The sequence below is a fragment of the Triturus cristatus genome, chromosome 3_2 (genome assembly GCF_964204655.1).
Source record: "Triturus cristatus chromosome 3_2, aTriCri1.1, whole genome shotgun sequence".
NCBI lineage: Eukaryota > Metazoa > Chordata > Amphibia > Caudata > Salamandridae > Triturus > Triturus cristatus.
The window spans coordinates 1,067,615,530-1,067,635,575 of record NC_140584.1 but is presented as its reverse complement, the minus strand read 5'-3'; the positions used below and the strand labels follow the sequence as shown (position 1 = coordinate 1,067,635,575).

The 20,046-nt window shown below is 44.2% G+C and overlaps 1 protein-coding gene across 1 annotated transcript in view; it reads right to left on the bottom strand.

Moving 5' to 3' along the window:
* Nucleotides 1-20,046, bottom strand: part of LOC146859134 (uncharacterized) — a 2,052,335-nt gene that overhangs the window by 625,825 nt on the left and 1,406,464 nt on the right. The window contains exons 84-86 of the mRNA XM_085649806.1: nt 8,281-8,393; nt 3,640-3,785; nt 2,420-2,510 (exon numbers count right to left, since the gene is read on the bottom strand). Coding sequence (XP_085505932.1) covers nt 2,420-2,510; nt 3,640-3,785; nt 8,281-8,393 — 350 coding nt within the window. The remainder of the gene's footprint in view (nt 1-2,419; nt 2,511-3,639; nt 3,786-8,280; nt 8,394-20,046) is intronic.

The window sequence follows — 20,046 nt, the reverse complement described above, 5'->3', positions numbered from 1 at the left end:
TCTCAGCCTTAATATCAAAATATGTACAATTAATATCCAACACGCACAGCCCTGCTCAAAGTCACTAAGGTCATTGAGATCTGCAAACCTTCACAGAGTCTAATCCGTAATAGCCATAAAAGTACAATTAATGCCCAACGCACAGCCCCACTCTACCCACTGATATCATCAAGATCTGCCAACATTTTGAGAGTCTCATCCATACTATCCAAACAGGCACAATTGATATCCAATGCGCACAACCCACATCTACCTCACAGAGGTCACCAAGATCTGCCAACCTTCTTAGAATCACAGCCGTAATATCCAAATATATATGAACAATATTTAACACGCACAGCCCTGCTCGAACCCACTGAGGTCGTTGAAATCTACCATCCTTCTCAGAGTCTAATCCGTAATATCTTTAGAACCTTCAAAGAATATAATCTCTATACAGGTACAATTAATAACCAATATTGACAGCCCCACTTTATCTCACTGAAATTATCGAGATCTGCCAATCTTCCAAGAGTCTATGCCATAATTCCCATAGAGGTGCCAATAATACCCAACGTGCACAGCCCTGCTCTACCTACTCTCTCCACTCTACCTCATTGTGATTATCAATATCTGGCAACCTTCTGAGAGACTCACCTGTAATATCCATCCATGTACAATTAAAACTCAACATGCATAGCCATGCTCTAACTCACCGAGGTCATCAAGGCCTCCTAGCCGTCTGATAGTATCATCTGTAATATCCAAATAGGTACAATCAATACACAACGTGATATCATCAAATACAATTAATGCACAATGTGATACCATCGAGATTGGACAACTTTCTTAAAGTCTAATCCATAACATCCATACAGGTACAATTAATACCTGTGGGCACAGTCCCACTCTACCTCGCAGAGGTCATCCCGATCTGCTAATCTTTTGAGAGACTCATCTGTAAAAGCCAGACTAATACAATGAATACACACCATACACATTCCCGCTCTACCTCACTGAAATTAACAAGATCTGCCAATCTTCTGAAAGCCTCATCCGTAATCGCCATACAGGTACAATAAATACCCAACATGCACACAGCCTCACTGTGCCTCACTGAGATCATTTAGACTTGCCAACCTTCTAAGAGCCTAATTCGTAACATCCATACTGGTACAATTAACATCCAACACACACAGCCCCACTCTACCTCACAGAGGTTATCCAGATCTCCCAAGTTATGAATGTTTTATTCCATAATATCTAAACAGGTACAATTAATACTCAACATGCACAGCCCCGCTCTGCCTTGCAGAGGTCATCCAGATCTGGGAACCTTCTGCAAGTCTGATTCATGATATTCAAATTGACACAATGAATACCCAACACGCACAACCCTACGTCACTAAGGTCTTTGAGATCTACCAGTCTCCTGAGAGTCTTATCGGTAATATCTAAACAGGTACAATTTAAACCCAATGAGCAGAGCCCCACTTTAAGTCAATTAGATCATTGTGATCAGTCAGTCTTCTAAGAGTCTAATCCACAATATCCACACAGGTACAATTAATACCCAACAGGTACAGTCTTACTATACTTTACAGAGGTCATGCAGATCTGCAAAGCTTCTAAGAGACATATCTGTGATACCCATACAGGTACAATTAATACCCAACATGCACAGCAGTTCTATCTCGCAGAAGTCATACAGATCCGCCAACCTTCTGGTAGCATAATCCATGATATCCAAATAGGCCCACTTAATACCCAGTGTGCACAGTGACACTCTACTTCACTGAGCTCACTGTGATCTGCCAACCTACTAAGAGTCTCATCTGTAATATCCAGACAGGTACAATTAATGCCTAACCTCACAGAGGTCATCCAGATCTGCCAACCTTCTGATTGTCTCATCCGTAATTTGAGATGCCCACTTTCCAACTGTATAGACAGACATAGTGCTTAATTTGAGTTGGTATATATCCAGTGCTTGTCTGACAGCTGGTGGCACTGTTTGTGTAATTTAGTGATGTACACAACAACAGTTGTTTATTAATTAAAGATAAACTAAAAATGACTAATACCTGATACCCAAGACATTCGTATAGCTTTGGGGGCCTAGGACAGTCAGAATTGTCACACTCATAGTGAGATGATGGATGCTTGTGTTGGTACTGTCATTGGCAGCGCCGCCGGGAACAATGGGCGGTGAAAGCTGAAATGACCTGCTAACGAGGGCCCTGGCACTTATGTTTTTTAACAAATTAGGTACTGGACAGACTCTTCTTTTGAGGCAGTTTAGGAAAGCCTGAAGACGGGTCCTTTCATCCAGGATCTCATGATACTGATAGAACACCCTGCGGCTCTCAGACATAGCAAGAGACCCTTAAAATCACCTAAGACAAAATAAGTATGTTAAATCATTATACTTTGGGGTTACCTTTATTCTCAGTAGCTTCAAAGGGAAATGTTTCTAATTCAGGATACACCGAGTTGTACCATTTCTCCCAGATTGATGATTTCCCTGCAACCTGGAAACAGGAAAAAGCAGTGAATGATAAAAAGTTACGTCTTCAATAGTAAAAATAAAACTCGGCAGAAAAGTTTATTCTAAACAGTGCTTTCGGTGTCGCTACGAAATGGTAAACACTGGGTCAGCCAATAATCAAGCTCCTCCAGTTTAGTGAACTGGGTGCTTCCTAGGAAACCTCATTACAAAGCATGATGTGTATTTATAACCCACACCTTCATCCACGGGGAGGACCTTGATGCTAAAGAATTGTTACACACCTCAATGCTACTCATTTGATCTACCTCGGGCAAGGAAACGGCTGTGCAGACCTGCCAGGAGATGAAACTATGACCAAGAGATTAGACAGGATAGCTTCAGTGAGTGCATTAATCCACTAAACCATCAGACTCACTCCAACATATAGAGTAACAACAGACAGAGGTTAGGAGTTCTATCTATACCTCCCATGATGCTCATACTGAAATGTCATCAAGTGTACTTGGTAATAAGGCAATAACTGACCCGGTTCCAGGTTTATGACCTTGAAGGGTCATTTACAAGCCATCACACACCACACCTGTATGGACTTTGGGTTCAAGCGCATCGAATATATTAGCTACACTGGACATTTCTTGTATATAGTCTAGTAAATTGCCATACATGCATATTGCCATAGGATTTATTGATCTATAGAAGGTTTAGAATACAATCAACGTATGTTGGAAAAAGTGTACAGATTAAATAGGGTGGCACCGCCCCCATTTAGGGATTACGCTCCAACCAACGAGCTCCTTGAGCCTGTCGGAGGCCCGGGCCTTCCGTCCGCTGCGCTCCGACTGACCACATCATTATGCCACCAACAGGTTAAGTAGGTGGGTAGACTCCACTGCCTGCCACCAACCTAGATATCCCTGCTGACTGCCTGGCCACCAAGCTTCACTGATAATGTGGCTATTTCCTTCTGCAACAGTAGGTACTTGTACTCCACTTCCGCATATGGGGTCAGGCTAGTAGACATGAAGGACAGACAACTAGGGCCCTGGTCTCCAGATCATACGTACAATCATTGAGCTTCATGTCATGCTGAAAGAAAACATATTCAAGTTCTAATATACTTCATTGTTAATAATAATTGAACCTTAGCCGACCTGTATGCACACACTGCGTAAGATGCCTGGAATCGTGGACAAAACCAGCACGTCCTCCCATCTGTCTGAGGGGAGCCATGGCGGGGGGCTGAGATCAGAACCCATGTCTCCCATTCCAAGAGCAGAGTTACCAAAGGCAGAACTTCCTGCAAAAACACAATGACATCGGTGATACGAAACTTGATCATATGACAAGAGATTCACTAAACATGCTTACAACATATGAAATGTAAGAAGCACACAAATATTTTATATGGGTAATGGAGTCTTGCTAATGAGACTAGCTGTCAACATCTGGTGATATTAGAGCCAGCACTCTCTCACAAGAAAAGGCAATATCTCTTTGATATAACTGAAAACTGCTTTGTCGATATTGTTTTTTAAGGAAAATGTTGGTGAGAGAGATGTAGTGTCCTTTTCATCAACCTCCTCCACCAAACACTGTAGTTTGAACATGGCTTCACACATACAAAGTACATTGTCCTTGGCAAGATTCCTTGCCCCTTGGGTTCTGTTACGCTGGGATGCTCCTCTTAATCACTAATGGTGTCAACCACTAGACTTGCATATATCTCTTTCTACCAGCCTGTCTTTCAGGGCTAGGCATAGCTGTCCATCAGTATTACATGATATGCTACAAGACCAGGGCCAGCTCTCCCACATGGCAACATTCAGCCTTAGGGTGTCACTGCTAGATGGTGCTAAATTACAACAAATTATTAGCCCGCCCCCTCCCCCGCTCATACCTGCGGCCACTTAATCGGCAGCCTCCTCCCCCCCCCCCCCGCTCTTCTCTCAGGCTCTGCAAGTGGCAAACGCCAGGTGGCCTAAGGCCTAGCTGCGCCACTGCTCCAAAGGTAAAAAAAAAACAGTTTTGTCTGGAGTGCTAGGACTCTCTGCACTGTTCCTGTGCACATTGGATCCCCACAAGGCAACAATGATATGCATGCATTAGTGGGATTCACAAGGATCTACAGGAATCTTTTGGATGGGAAGAAATTCTGGTGGATAAAGCCTGCAAACACGTTATTTGGTAAGACAGAACGCCCTAAGAAATACAAACACAATTTGCATATGTTTTGACCCAAATATTCACCTAATTCTTTTGTGATATTTCCCATTCCAAACTAATCCTGAATTTAAAAAATCCACCAAGTCAGGGCATGAAAATAGTCATTTTGTATGCTTCTGGTAATCTTGTATGGTTTAAATCCAAGATTCCACTGGATCCACCTTCAAATGTGTGCTTTAGAGACAACACTTCACAAAAGCATGAGCTGAACGGGAATGTACACAGATGCCTGATACAGCTTCCTGATACAGGCATCGAAGTCCACCCTCCTCCTTTCCCTGCATGATCCCTGCACACCAGTTACCGCTCCAAGTTGGCTGATTTATGGACTGAGTTAAGGAATAGTGTTGAGTGCACTATATGGAGAAATCCTCAGGCGCCGCTACCCTGCAGCATTATCTGAAAGGTGTCCTGGGGCACTACACTTTTTGAATGTTTGATAATCCAGAAGCACCTCTATTTCCTGAATGAATCTAGAAAATTCCTCAACAATGAAACTAAATTTGCATTTGTAATTTCTCATTTTGGAGTTATGACATCTATGTCTGAAACAGGAAGCTTTTAACTGTAATATTCAGCGTATGATCTTTTTTATACCCACTTTTTAGTTTGTATGAATTTTATAGTGCAGTTTTTGTAATGGTTTTAATTAATTATAAGCAATAAAATTATTATTACTATAATTAACTGTAATACTGGGCATTCCCTGGTTATCTAATACACCTTCGAGTAAGTATCGAGAGCAGTTGACACGCTTAGCAACTACTGAATTCCACACTCCTTTGTTAAATCTTTGCATTAGCATTGTAGTCTTGGCTGTTCTAGACATATTTTGCCGTTAACTTTGACAATTTGTGTATATTTCCAAACCTCAATCTTTCCACGATCTAAATCATCAGAAAGCACACTCGTTGTCACCAGACTGTGTTTTGCAATCCCCTTCACCTAAAGTTATAGATAGGCATCAAGTATCTTCACTAGATATTGCTGATAACCCTATTATCAGTTCTATCAGATGTTCATACCTAACAAGTCTACCGCTGTCATTCCTCTTTTCCATTATTTTCCATTGGGTGGCTTATTTTCCAATCACAAAAAACCATTTCAACACAGAGAAAGGGACTCTTTTGACGTGGTCACCCCGCATTTTTTATGGACCGATGCTGCTGATTTTTTATATCTGCACATTGGGACACTGCTATCCAGTCCCCAGTGTATGTGCTCTGACCCTTAGAACATGGAAAATTGGCTAACTCCTAATTGGCATATTTAACTTCCCAGTAAAGCCATTCGATATGGTGCAGCAAAGATATCAATGGAATGGAAAAGTTAAATGTCACCTGTAGAGTGCAGCACACGTGCCAGACAAAATGCTGACAAAGGAAACATTACTTCAGGTCCACCTGTGTAGCCTGGCTCCAATAGCTTTTAAACCTGCAGGCAAACCTCTCAAAAGATCCTTTTTTGACAGACAAAGATCTTATTTTTAGATATTAAATATGTCACCATTAAGTAGACCTTGTAGCCCACATGGTTGGGTGCTTAGTATTTAAAAGTGGTAGTTGCTTAAAAGTTATGCCACCCCATCCAATGCGGCTTTATGCACATCAGAGAACTCAACATTGTATCCATAGAGTCCAGGTGGCACTGGCACGTTTATCTAATTTGAAAGGCCGTAGTCCCTTAACGTTTCTAGACTTTGAGAAAGCCTTTAATGCTATTGACCGTTTGTTCCTCTGTTGGGCAGACGAGTGCTGGGCGGTTGGGCGTATGGGCCACATGGGTGAGCGTGGCGACACTCTCCCTCCTCTCCGGTGTCGCTGGGTCCCAGGTATGGGGTCCTGGGACACCTGGCAGTCTCGTGGGGGGTGGGGCAACGGCACTCCCCGCCTCCATCTCTTTGTTGTGGCCCAGGGATGGGGTCCATGGCCCCATGCAGCTTCGCGGGGGCACGACAGCATTCCCTGTTTTCATCTACTTTACCGGGGGATACACAATGGCACTCCCAGCAGGTTTTCTTCCTGGGGGCACCCCCGGGCCCTAGTCCCTCCTAGGGAAAATGATGAAAGTGGCAGCGGAGCCCCACAGGCTTCAGCCCTGGTCCTCCCAAAGGTCACCAAACTTTACATGGGGATATCTCGGGCCCTGTGGGGCTGATATGGACGGTCTTTGGCTCACTTTGTTCCACGCGGATAGCCCTAGCCACCTGAGACACTTTCCCTAGGTCTCCTGGCCTAAAAGGGTGACAAGCGTTGCAGGGGGCGGTTTCACTGGCTCCTTGTGCCAGCCTTTTGATTTGCTCTCCTTCTGGGCCTCTCTCCTCCTTGTGCAGAAGCCCAATCTTTCTCCCACTAGTCCTGGGGTCAATCAGAGACAGAGTCCTTAGTCCTGGGGACAGTCAGGGGGTTGCTCCTTCCAACTGTCCATGGCGTCTTCCTCCTTTCAACTGGTAATGGCATCAGCCTCCAGTCCCAGTGTTCCTCAGAAAAAGCACATCCAAGAGAGAGCTCCCCCCCTGCGCAAGACATTTTAGGGGGAGGGGCGGGAGGTGCCAGCAGGAATGCACTTCTGGCCTATCCTGAGGTGCCACATTACCTCTCCACCCCTGTTTCAACCTTCCTGCACAGGCTTCTGGTATAATTCAAGATGGCGACACCCAGAAGTCACTTGCCAAATGTGCTCTCAGTCTCACCCCTCGCTGGCATCACTTCCAGGGCCTTCCCCCCACAATTCTTCAAAGGAGCAACCTCCTTTGGTCTGGACTCCCTCCTTTGTAGAGTGGCCTGGGCAGGCCCTCTCCCTGGCACAGGGTGACAGTGGCTGACTGATGCAGAGCAATACCACCCATTCCCTTCCTCCTTGAGAGTTGACATAAGCACTGTCAATTGCTTTCTTGGGGGTTGAGGCCTTTGTTCCTGCAGCTGGGGAGAAAAGTAATAACCCAGCCCAACTGGGTGACAAAAGACCTGGGCTCTGATCCTGAGCTGAGCCAGAGAAACATGACATTTTTGGATGACCCGTGAGTTTGACAGATATGCTTTTGGAATTTACAAAATTGTTCTTTTCACACAAATTACAGTGTACATAGGTGTGACTCTGGAGTTTGTGGACCCAGGGGAGCTGAAGCTGCGCCATAAGGTAGACTTTCTCATTGGAGTATAATGTACTGTTACTACATTTAAGACAGTAAAGAACACTGACTTCCCTAAATGTGTACCACCCATTATGAGGCCTATCCCAGGTCACTACCCAACTCTGCAGAGTCCCTACTGCACCTGGCTACCTGTGTGCAGGAGTCTCACACATGTCCACATGTAACCAGACCAGTGCCCCTCACCCTGGCTGTGTTGCAGCAGCCTTATCTCACAAGGTGGTAAAGACATGCAGTCCATTTTACCATGAGTTTACCGTGGGTTAGTCACAGGTTATGAGGCTCTCGCAGAGTAAAAGGTAAAATATCTGGTGATTAAAAAAAGCAAAAAATCCAGGTGAATCAGATTGTCAGAACCGCCTTCTCACACCTTCTCATTATTAATTTCTATGCAATAATAGCAAAGCATATACTATACCTTGAACAAAAAAAGCAAGCTCGTCATCACTAAAGAGGTTTTCTTTTCCTTGCTGCTGTATTTGAAAGCACAATAAAGTAGTTGCCAGCAGTGAGTGTTCAGGAAGGAGGCTCCTACAAAAAGAACAAAGTCTTGGTCATTTTATAAAACAATGACATCACACGGCAAACAAGCCAGCTTCACCTTCACAAAACTCCATTAAAAACCAAAGGAGTATTCAAATGCACAACTGTGATAAAATGCACCTTTTTGAATGGTCACTCCCATTTTTTTCATTGAATTTTATTGCTATTTTTTAGACTATACAAACTGGGGCCGTGATGTCCAGTTCCATTATAGGTGCTTTGCCGCTAAAATGTAAAAATGGACTAATCTCTGACTGGGGTATTTAACTGTCCTATAGGGCATAGTATATGTTGTAGCAACTGCAGCCATGGCATGAAGTTAAACATCACCTGAAAACCTCAGCACTTATTGTGCTATCCGCTAGTGTGACACAGAAAACATGGCTACAGGCTTACCAGTTTAAACCTGCAGCATGACCCGTAAAAGTAACCTTTTTTGACAAGTAAAACAACTCCATTTTAAATATTAGTAAGTCACCCTTGTGTAGGTCTTGTAGCCCACAAAGTAGGGTGCATGATATTTAAAAGTGGGACAAGTAGAAGAGAAGGCTTGAACGTTTTTGCAAGTTTGATTGTTTTCTTGTATTCCACACAAAGAACATATGTTGTGCGGAAGTAAGAAGGAAAGTGTCCACATGACTCATATGTTCTATCCAATGCCTGTGATTGATTCAAAAACTATAACAAAATACTCAGTCCAATGGGACCAATTGTTTTCAATATTATCAGTACCTTGGCCCTGTTGTGGTAATGGGTAGTCCTTGTCCTATACTATAGATATCCAGGATACGGACTCCACATGCTAACACAGTGGTAGTAGCCTCGGTTATAGTAGATGACGTCTCAGATCATCTGAAGGATGCTTCTTAGCCAATGTGTAGCAGATCTTAATACAGGGGATGATCCAGGGTGATAAGGTCTGCTTCTGCACAGCATTGACCTTCTTTGCTCCAGAGAACCCCAGAAAGGGCTGGTAGTTCATCTGATTGTTCTTAGTAAGAATAATGTAAAAATTCAGTGGTCTCTTGGAGTCCAAACAATGGAGTCTCTCTTCCTCTTTCATGAGGTGAGGGGCAGCAGTGAATTTTGGATGAGAGATAGTTTGCCCGACGTTAAAAGGCACAACTACCTTCTGCATGAACGCATCTCAGGTTCCCAACTTCAGTTTATTCAGAATAAAAGTTGGTATAAGACTGAGGCCCTAATGCACATTCATGCGACGGGCTGATGCTATGGTGAACAGAAAGACAGTTTTCAAGGTCATAAGGTGTAAAAGACAACTGTGCTTGGGCTAAAAAGGGGTACACGTTAGGAACGTGAGAACCAAAGTTAAATCCCAATGTTAGAAATGTAATCAGAAAAGGTCATTTGAATAAGGATTGCTGGTCTGGCAAATGTTAAATGGCCGAATGGGCTGAGAAGTAACCTTTGACTGTGCCCACTGCAAGGCCATATTGGGCCAAAGATAAAATGAATATCAAAATGTTCGACAATGTGGCCTGCAACAGGTCTGTCGGGTTGGTGCCACATCAAGCCACAAACCTATCCCAACACTCGGCGTACACTGATTTTGTGGTAGGGTGCCTGCTTCTAAGATCACATTAACAACTATGAAAGGAATACCATAGGAAACCAATCACCACTGCTCAATCTTCATGCATGGAGGTGCAGATTGATAAAGCCTGCTGCTGCAAATGAAGGCTCTCACGAAGCGGCTTTCTGATCGAAAGACAGATACTCACGCCCAGAAGTTCCCGGTGCCACACTGTCCAGTGCCACTCTGTCCGAGGTCAATCCGGAGCCATTAATATGACTTGAGCCATGCCATCCCTGCTCTTCTTCAGAGCTCAGGGCAGGACAGAAAGTGGCAGAAAGACACACAGGAGACCAGTGCTCCTCACTAGGCAGAATGCATCTCTAAGAGAGAGCCTTCTTGGGAGCTCCAATGCATGTTCTTGGTGGTGGCAAAGAGATCAAGCTAGGGTTCTCTCCATTGGTGGAAGATGCCCTGCATCATCTCTGGGTGTAGCTGCAATTCATGATCTGCTAGGCAATGCTGGCTGAGTTTGTTTGCCATGTAATTCAAAGATCCCGCAAGGTGGTGTATGCCCAGGAAGATGTCCTAATGACCCATCCAGTTCAAGAGGTGCTCTCCCTCCTGGGACAGGACCTAGGACTGCATGGTGGTTGTATGGCCTGGGAGAACCTACACTAGCCTACATTTGATGGTTGGTTGGAGAGCTATCAATGGCAATTAATACGTTCACAACACCAGGAAGTTTATGTGGAGTCGGCTCACCACCATCAGCTCTGGGTGTGGTAGGGGGCAGGGTCTGCTACTGGTCCTATTGTGGGCGAGCAGCTACCACTGCAGATCTTTTCCATCTCCTCCGAAACCTGGATGGAATCTGATAGAGTACTCTGGTGCTGGACCCAATGAGACTTGAAATCCCACTGCAGGACTTGCATGTGCCATCTTGCATGGTTAATGAGCTGATCCAAAGGGAAGGCACAAATGTGCACTGCATCTAGGAGGGTTCAGATGAAATAAAGCCTCTGTGAAGGAGTCAGATGTAATTTCACTAGTTGATTGCGAACCCCAGAAGTGTAAGGAGGTACACCAATGTCTGTAGGTGGGACACGACTAACTGTGGTGAGCCAACGTTCAACAGCCAGGAGTCGAGGTAGGGGAAGACTAGTACCCGACCTCCAAGGATGGGTAATGACCACCACCATCACCTTTGTCAATTCCCAAGGGACACTGATGAGACCAAAAGGAAGCACATCAAGAAAATTCTTGTGTCCCACTATAACCCGCAGATAGGGTCAGTGGGCCTACAGGAGGTGGAAATAGAAATGGGAATTCTGTAGGTCCACTGCCACCATCCAGTCTTCTGGATCCATGGCAGAAAGAACCTGGGCCAGCACAATCATGTTGAATTTGTCCTTCTGAAGAAGGCAGTGGGAAGGCAAAGATTCAACAAAGAATGAAAGCTTTTATTCTTATTTGACACAAGGTAGTAGTGGGGATAAAATGTAGTTCCTACTTCTGAGATAGGTAAGCTTTCTATGGCACCTTTGGCCAAAAGAGTCTGCGCCTCCTGACTCAAAATGGACAGCTGGTCCTCCAAAAGCTATTCTGAAGCAGGTGGAAGGTGCAATGGATCAAAAAGGAACAGCAGGGCATAGCCCCGTTGGATGATTTGAAGGATCCATTTGTCGGATGTGATGCACTGCCACCCCATGAAGGAAGTGGGACATCTTGCCTCTGACAGGGTGGTTCCAGGTATCAACGTGCATACTAAAGATGTTTTGAGGTTGTTACTGCGGGCATGGGGACTGAGATGGGCACTGTCCTTGATGACCTGGGAATTGTCTGTTGAGGCCAAGGCCTGACCTTGAAAGGTCTGGGAGGTCAGTTGCACAAGTGACAGAGCCTGGAACTGCTAATACTGAAGCCTCTGGCATATACTTCAGAAAAAGGCAAAACTGTTGGGGAGATCGCTAAACTGGTGCAGAAACCCATGAAGAGAGCCGTGGCTCAGGGCTCTGTGGAAATGTGGATTTTCCTGATTCGTTATGTCCCCTATCTTGGACCCCAACGGTTCTATGTGCATGTCACAAGTACATGTATGTTCCCTCCAGTTCCAGTTTCCAAAACGCAAACATATGTGCGTCCACCGTCAACATGTTCTCTGTCAGATCCGCCATCAATGGGCTGGATATTCGATTCCTAAGTATGAAAGGCCACCGACTTTATATGGCTAAGTTACTCCATTTTTACAGTTCAGGCAAGTAGGCCCGATTCTGTCCTCAAAGCCTTCCCTGCTCTCTGTCTCTGACAGCTTCAGCTTGAGCTCGCATCTGTATCCATGAACTTTGTCCTACTCCCTGTGCAGCTAACGGTGCCTGCCTCGGCCAGTTTTGCCTGCCTGCCAAGAAGCTGTATTTCACCTTCGAATTATCTACTTTGCTCTTCAGCCGATGCATTCCTGTCTAGTGATTTAGGTAAACATTTCCTTTAGCTCACAAGCAAAGGACTCGGCCTTTCCGTCCTCCTGCAAGTAATTCATAGCCCTGTTGCCATGGAAAGTTTTCTGCCCCTCGCATCTCATATAGACACTTAGACGCTTGTACACGCACACACAGTCAGTATAGAATAGATTCTGTCCGAGAGTCTTTTCTTGTGGATAACATAGTTCTCTAAACATAGGATGTTAGATATGATTTGGGATTAGGTTGACTTGACCCCCCAGACTTCTCGTCTCCACATGTAGAGCTAAATGTCAAGTCCCCTTCACCCCCTAGTTGCACGTCAATCACACGTCATGCTGCTGCGCGCGCATCTATGTTAAGTATTATCTTATAGATCCACCTATGCATGATAATCAGAGCCAATCATGTTTCTTTCTGCTCCTTATTACGCCTAGTTTCGATTACGTACCACTATGTCATTCCTCTTATCAATTGTTACGCCTTTTGCATTCGTTTCATTGTAATGTATGACCTATAAAAGTTACTTCTTGTCAATAAAGTATTGTACTTCACTTCCTGAACCCTCGTGGTGACGGAACCTGAAGGCCGCCACTCGAGTCGGCCATTTTGGAATAAAGGCCATTCAGAAAATCTCTTATACCACGGATTCTGCCTCTTGTTATTCTGAGCTATTTTACTTTATTTTAGATTCCGCATGAAATTCAGTCAAGGTAAAAAGAATATTTACCACATAATGGCGCCCGAACAGGGACACTTTCTCATCTCACGCGCCGGCGGTGCGTTGCAGGCCCGGTCTCCTGCCACAGCTGGACGGACCATAAACGCGTACCAGCAGGATTTCCTGTAAGCTCCCTCCGGTCAAGCGGGGGCGACTGAGGCTGCGATCAACCCAGACGAGGCGGTGAGAAGTGCGAAGTATCCCGACCAGAGCCTAGCTGAGAGAGCAAGATCCGAGGTATACAGAGGCCCACCAGGTTTTCGAAATCCCGATGTCCAGAGGGTCCGCTATCCGCAGTCATCGAGTCCCGTCCATTCTCTGAGGCCTTCCGTTTCAAGGAGCTACCCGGTGAGTACCATCGCCGGGGAGGCGTGTTGACGCGCACATAGGTTGTGCCGGTCAAGACGGATTTGGGTACACAAATCCGGTCTGCACTGTTTAGCAGTGTATATGTACTGTTTAGCAGTATATCAAGTATTCCGAAGTATCTAGTTATTGTCAAGAATTCTGCTTGGTGATTAGTTATGCAGACTGTCATCATTGTTGGTCATTTTTAAAGGTTAAAATGTTTAATGTTTAATGTTTAATGTGTTAAAAATGTCCTACATATTGTGGTATGAATGATTGTTCATTGTTGTGTTTTTTTTTTGTATTAAGTGTGTTCAAGATTAAGTATCAGATCAGTTGTCAATATGCCGCTCTTTTCGAAGTTAAGACAGATTACTACTAGAAAAGGGGTGCTTGAAGAAGCAGTTCCTATTCCTCCTAGGGACACTCCAGGGCATTTTATGTATCACAAGCATGGCTTAGATGCCATATTGTTTCTTGATCTATGGGTAGATTATACCAAGGGAATGCCGGAAAGTCAAAGGTGGCCCGCAGCGGGAACCTGGGATGCAGAGTGCATCATGAAAGTGGAGGAAGAGTTATGGAAAAGAAAAGTCAGACAGTCACAGAAAGACGCTGTTGAGTTATGGCGTAAAGAATCTCATAGACGTACAGAAAAAGCACGTAGACAAGAAGAGAGGAGTAAAGAGAGTTCAAAGGAAGTTCAAGAAAATATATTAATTGAGGAAGGTATCCGAGTGAAATCAGAACAAGTAGATAGACAAAGAAACGCTCTTATGAGTGGTATGTATCCTCTCCTAGCCGAAGGACTACCTAAGGCTGTTCCAGAGATGCCAAAAGACTTGCCACCCCCATTATTTCCAATTAAGGTACATCCAAAAGGGCATCCCAGAACCGCAGAAGATGTTTTTCTTTCCTCATATCTAGATGACGCAGCTCCCGAGTATGCTAACCCCACACCACATAGACCGTCTGGCGGAGGGGTTCAACGTCAGGATCAGGTATCTGTCCCCGTGCAACAGCAAGTCCCGACACGAGCTCCGGCAAGCACATCTGTTTCCGCATCTGTCCCCGCAATCGATTCTACAGTGGTATCGACACCTATAGTTGCTGTGTCACGTTCGACGAATCCATTCACACCCGACGCCCCTGAAGGGGCCACGGGAGGTGCAAGCAATACTTTTACGCCACCTAGAATAAATAAACTTGTTTTTCAAGAATCAGCGCATTCACGTACACCCAAATTCGTAAGTGAACGTACGCTTAAGGAACTCCTTATAGATTGTAGATATGACCCGGTGGTCGGTAAAGAGGACGAAATGGTCCTGGCATCATTACGTATCAGACGAGCCGCAGAGTATTTAGCGAGGTTACCAGGAATGACTACGCATCTAGATAACATATATCATTTTGTCCAAACAGGGCGAGACCCAGAATGTATTAACAGAGCTATGGAATTCCAGAAAGTAGAGATACAGGGGGAACTGTTACGTTTCCTCATAAACTGTGTGATCAGAAATCAAGACCGTCCGGGGGTAGACCCGAATGCAATGCTTATTCTTACAAGATGGAGCCAGAATATATCAGAAGGGAGACACGATAAGAAAAACTGTATAATAGCCATGTGCCGAAAAATCCGTAGAGAAATAGAACGTATTCACGAAGAAAGATTGGAAACAGACGAGTTCGAGCAAGATGAAGTATCCGAATCAGGGAATTCCGCAAGACAGTCAGAAACCATAGCATACGTAGGCAGAGGAAGATCCTGTGATAATACTAGATGCTTTTCTGATCCCATACACTCAGAATGTTCAAATAATAGCAGAACGTATCCGACGCCTGTAATAAATTTAAAGTCTCCTGAACATTTGTTCCAAGCCGCAGATAAACTACTACGAGAACGAAGGGGTTACCACCTCCTCGATTCCATGGATGAGCAAGAATTGGCCAGATCAGCCGTTCACTGGATTGACAGTCCTGAAAAATACGGTGATAAGACCGTAGCACACACGTTTTTTTACCTTAGTGCAGATGAACAACGTTTAGCTGGAATCTATATGATTCAGCAACTCCTTATACTATATAAGAGCCAACATGCTGACCCTGGTCCTTTACCTGATATATTAACGGAACTACTCACGAACAGATGGAAAGGTTCTAGTAACAAGTTAATTAAAGAAATATTAGTGTCACGTAAACAGTATGTCCTTTTTGTAAGTCCGGATTCTTTCTCGCTGCCCCGCAGAGAAAGAACGCCGTATTATATGGATAGACAAAATCCCTTACGAGAAGTGCACCCAATAAAAGGCGAAGACAATGAGTTTCACCGTGTATTTGTATACACACCCATATCAAAAATTGAATTGTTAGAGATGAAGAAAGTAGTACCAAGTCATGACAAAGACCCAGCGGGTTTCCATCGAGAAATTAAGGACATGTTGCTGATGGGAGAGTATACCTATCCTGATATTATGACGATATTAAAGGTGCTCTTACCTGCTGGCATTTATGAAAAACTGAAAGAAAAAGAGTGGGAAGTGGGAGACCAAAAGATAGATTGGACAGCATTAGAGACGGAAGAAAAGGCCCGAGCTGCAGGTTCAGGGCTCGGGGATAAAGTCAAAGCATTACCAGGTTTACTAGTACAAGTACTGCCACGTTTATTAACTACGAAAAAGGAAGATTGGGGTGCAATCACGGCCTGTAAACAAAAGCATGATGAAGACACAAGTGACTATTATGCCCGATTTGAAAAATGTTTTGGAATAAATAGTGGTATAAAAACAAGTAGTGAGTCGTATCCACATTTATTTGTGACAAAATTAGTAGAAAATGCTTTACCTCCAGTAAAGAATAGAATATTGAAATTCGAGAGTACCTGGCAAAGTAACACTCCGTCACAAATGCTACAAATGTTACAGTATCATCACAATAGAATTAGAGATGAACAAGAACACGAACAAAGACGTATGAAAGATACAAAAATGAAAATGCTAGTGTCTCAGACAGTACCGGCTGAAGGACATAAAAAGGGTATGACACATTCCGATTCAGCAGGACCGGTAAAAGGGACATGCAATTATTGCAAAAAGCCAGGTCATTACGTACACGACTGTCCAGTTTTAAAACATAATATCGCCATAGGTAAAACACAAGAAAGATCACGGCCACTCAGACAAGATCAGAATGAACAAGGAACTATGCCGCATTCCCAGGCCATGCCAGCCGCACAACAGCCAATACAGTTTGTGCCAGCTGCACCACCGTTGCCTGTTACTGCCACACAAACCACAACACGACAAATGTATCAGACTGCACAGTATGAATATCCTGAGTATCAGCGTTACGCATGAACCAGCCTAGAGAGGGAAGTTGACTTACCGCTTATCGAGATTCCTGTAGATCAAGAAGGACCTTATGTACATAGTGAATTATTAGGTCAAGATAGAAAATTCTTACTCGATACAGGGGCAAGTCGAACAACTATAAAACGTAGTGAAGTTCCAGGGGCACCCCTCTCAGGCTCTCAAAATGTTTCCCTTGGTTTTTCAGGAAAACCTATTGTTAATGAAGTATCACAGCCTCTTCCACTTACGATAGGACCTTTGACACGAACTACAGATTTATTGCTTACTAAATCATGCCCAGAAAATCTGTTAGGAATTAAAACTCTGAAAGCCCTAGGAGCCATAATATGTTGTTCTCCGGGAGGAATAAGGTTGTTTTTACGTGATTTTAAAGGTCACTATGTGTCTAGAGACATGGATCCCCGACTACAGACTTTACCAGCACATCTATGGGCACAAGGCCCTACTGATGTTGGTTGCATGAACATTACACCATACCGAGTTACACTCAAGGCAGGAGTGGTATTACCACGATTGCGACAATACAAGTTACCGCAAGATGCTGTAGTGGCTTTGCTGAAAATCATTGATGAGTTAATTGCCCAAGGAGTAGTTGTAGAAACAGACTCCAATGTATGTAATTCGCCGATAATTCCGATTCTTAAACGAACTGACCCTACTGCTCCGCCAGTATACCGATTGGTTATTGATTTGCGTGAACTAAACAAGTGCATTGTGCCACAATTTCCTGTGGTCCCCGATATATCATCATTATTGACAGCAATTGATTCCGAAGCAACATTCTTTACTGTAATTGATCTCAAGAATGCCTTTTTTAGCGTCCCAATAGATCCGGAAAGCCAATATTTGTTCGGATTCAGTTTAAATGGGCGCAGCTTTAAATTCTCACGCGCTCCCCAAGGATTCACAGAAAGCCCCAGCATCTACAGCCAAGCACTGAAACGAGAACTTGACAGTATCCACATGCCAGTCAACACTGCACTGCTTCAATATGTCGATGATCTGCTGATCACCGCGAGAAGCGAACCTGAATGTGAAAAGGCTTCTCTAACAGTTTTACATTTTCTAGCCGACAAGGGGCACAAGGTGTCTCCTTCTAAGCTGCAATTCTGTGTCCAGCGAGTTATTTATCTTGGTCACTCGCTGTCCAAGGAGGGAAGGCAGCTTACACCAGATCGCATCCAGTTAATTGCTAACATGTCAATACCCCAGACACAAAAGGAGGTGCGGGCTTTCATAGGCCTCACTTCATATTGTAGGCAGTGGATCCCTCAGTACGCATTTCTAGCAAAACCACTCATTCAGTTAACCACACAGGAGGCAGCCACATCGACTGTTCTCCCTTGGACTCAGGAACATACACAAGCTTTTGAAAGCCTAAAGGAAGCTTTATGCCAAGCACCTGTTTTAGCAACACCATGTTATAGCAAACATTTTACACTCTTTGTTACAGAACGCGAAGGTACTGCTTTGTCAGTACTCACTCAGGATCAAGCAGGATCACGCAAGCCATGTGCTTATTTTTCCAGTACATTAGATCCCGTAGCTCAGGCTTTGCCCGCGTGCCTGAAATCAGTGGCAGCAACAGCTTTAGCAATCAGACAAAGCGATGCCATAGTGTTAGGACATCCATTGACAGTACAAGTACCACATGCAGTAGAAGTTCTTGTGAACCGAACACAAACACAACACTTGACCATAGCAAGACTTACCGGTTATGAACTGACATTGTTTCAGCCACACATAGAGATCCGACGGTGTAATACATTGAATCCTGCTACACTATTACCTGTAATTGGAACAGACCCACTAGCTCATGATTGTGTTGAAATTATTGAAATAAAGACGAAACCTAGACAAGACTTGACAGACGTTCCATTGTTAGATCCAGACCTGACGTTGTATGTAGATGGATCGTGCATGAGAGCAAGTACAGGAGACTTAGTGGCCGCGTATGCAGTCACAACAGACACTGAAGTTATTGAGACAAATTGTATAGATACTTTGTCAGCCCAAGCAGCAGAACTTATTGCTCTAACACAAGCCTGTATTCAAGCCACAAATAAGAAAGTTAATGTATACACTGACTCACGTTATGCATTCGGAGTTGTACACGACTTCGGCGTGCTGTGGCGAGAGAGAGGTTATTTAACCTCCCATGGTGCCCACATTCAGCACGGAACCCTCATTCATGCCTTGTTAGACGCAATACATCTACCAACTGCCATATCGATTATGAAATGTAAAGCACACACGAAGGTTACTGATATCATTTCTCAAGGCAATGATTTAGCTGACAGAACAGCTAAACAGACTGCTCAGAATCGCACATTAGACATGACAAAGCCAATAGTTCAGACACCAACACAGTGTATGACAATTAAGGATCCCGCACTTGACGTAATTGACATACAGACACATGCTACTGCAGAAGAATTAAAGAAATGGACTGAACTAGGAGGGATCCAGACAGATCAGGGATGGATGACGAAGGAGAAATCTGTATGGTTTCTTCCTGACTCTATGGTCCAAGCCATTATAGCTACAATTCACAGCCCAGCGCATTTAGGAGAGAAAGCTATGCTAGATAGCATTCAACACATTTGGTTCAACAAACATTTACGAGCAGCAGCTAAACAAAAAGTCCGTACCTGTATGATATGTTGTCAGTTCAACCCAGGAAAAAGTGTTCCCGTAGAACAGGGTGGATTCCAGACTCCTGATCATCCTTTTGAAGTGCTCCAAATGGATTATATCCAGATGGAACGATGTCGAGGATTCAAATATGTTCTGGTAGTTGTCTGCGCTCTCTCCCGATGGACTGAGGCGTACCCAGTATCAGATTACACGGCCCCGACTACTGCCAAACAGTTAGTTCGAGAATTCTTCCCGCGGTACGGTTTACCACGTGTTGTATATTCAGATAACGGCCAGCCTTTCTCATCCGAATTAATGAAACATGTCTCACTTTTGTTGGGATATCAGTGGAAATTCCACTGTGTCCGACACCCCGAGGCAGCAGGTCTCGTGGAACGACATAATCAAATTTTGAAAATCAGATTGTCTAAAATATGTAAGGAGAAAGGTGTTGACTGGATAGTAGCATTACCAGTTGCACTATTTTACATAAGAATGGTAGCACACTCTCGAACAGGGCTATCCCCGTATGAGGTGATCTTCGGAAGGCCACCAAATATGTGGGGGACGCCTA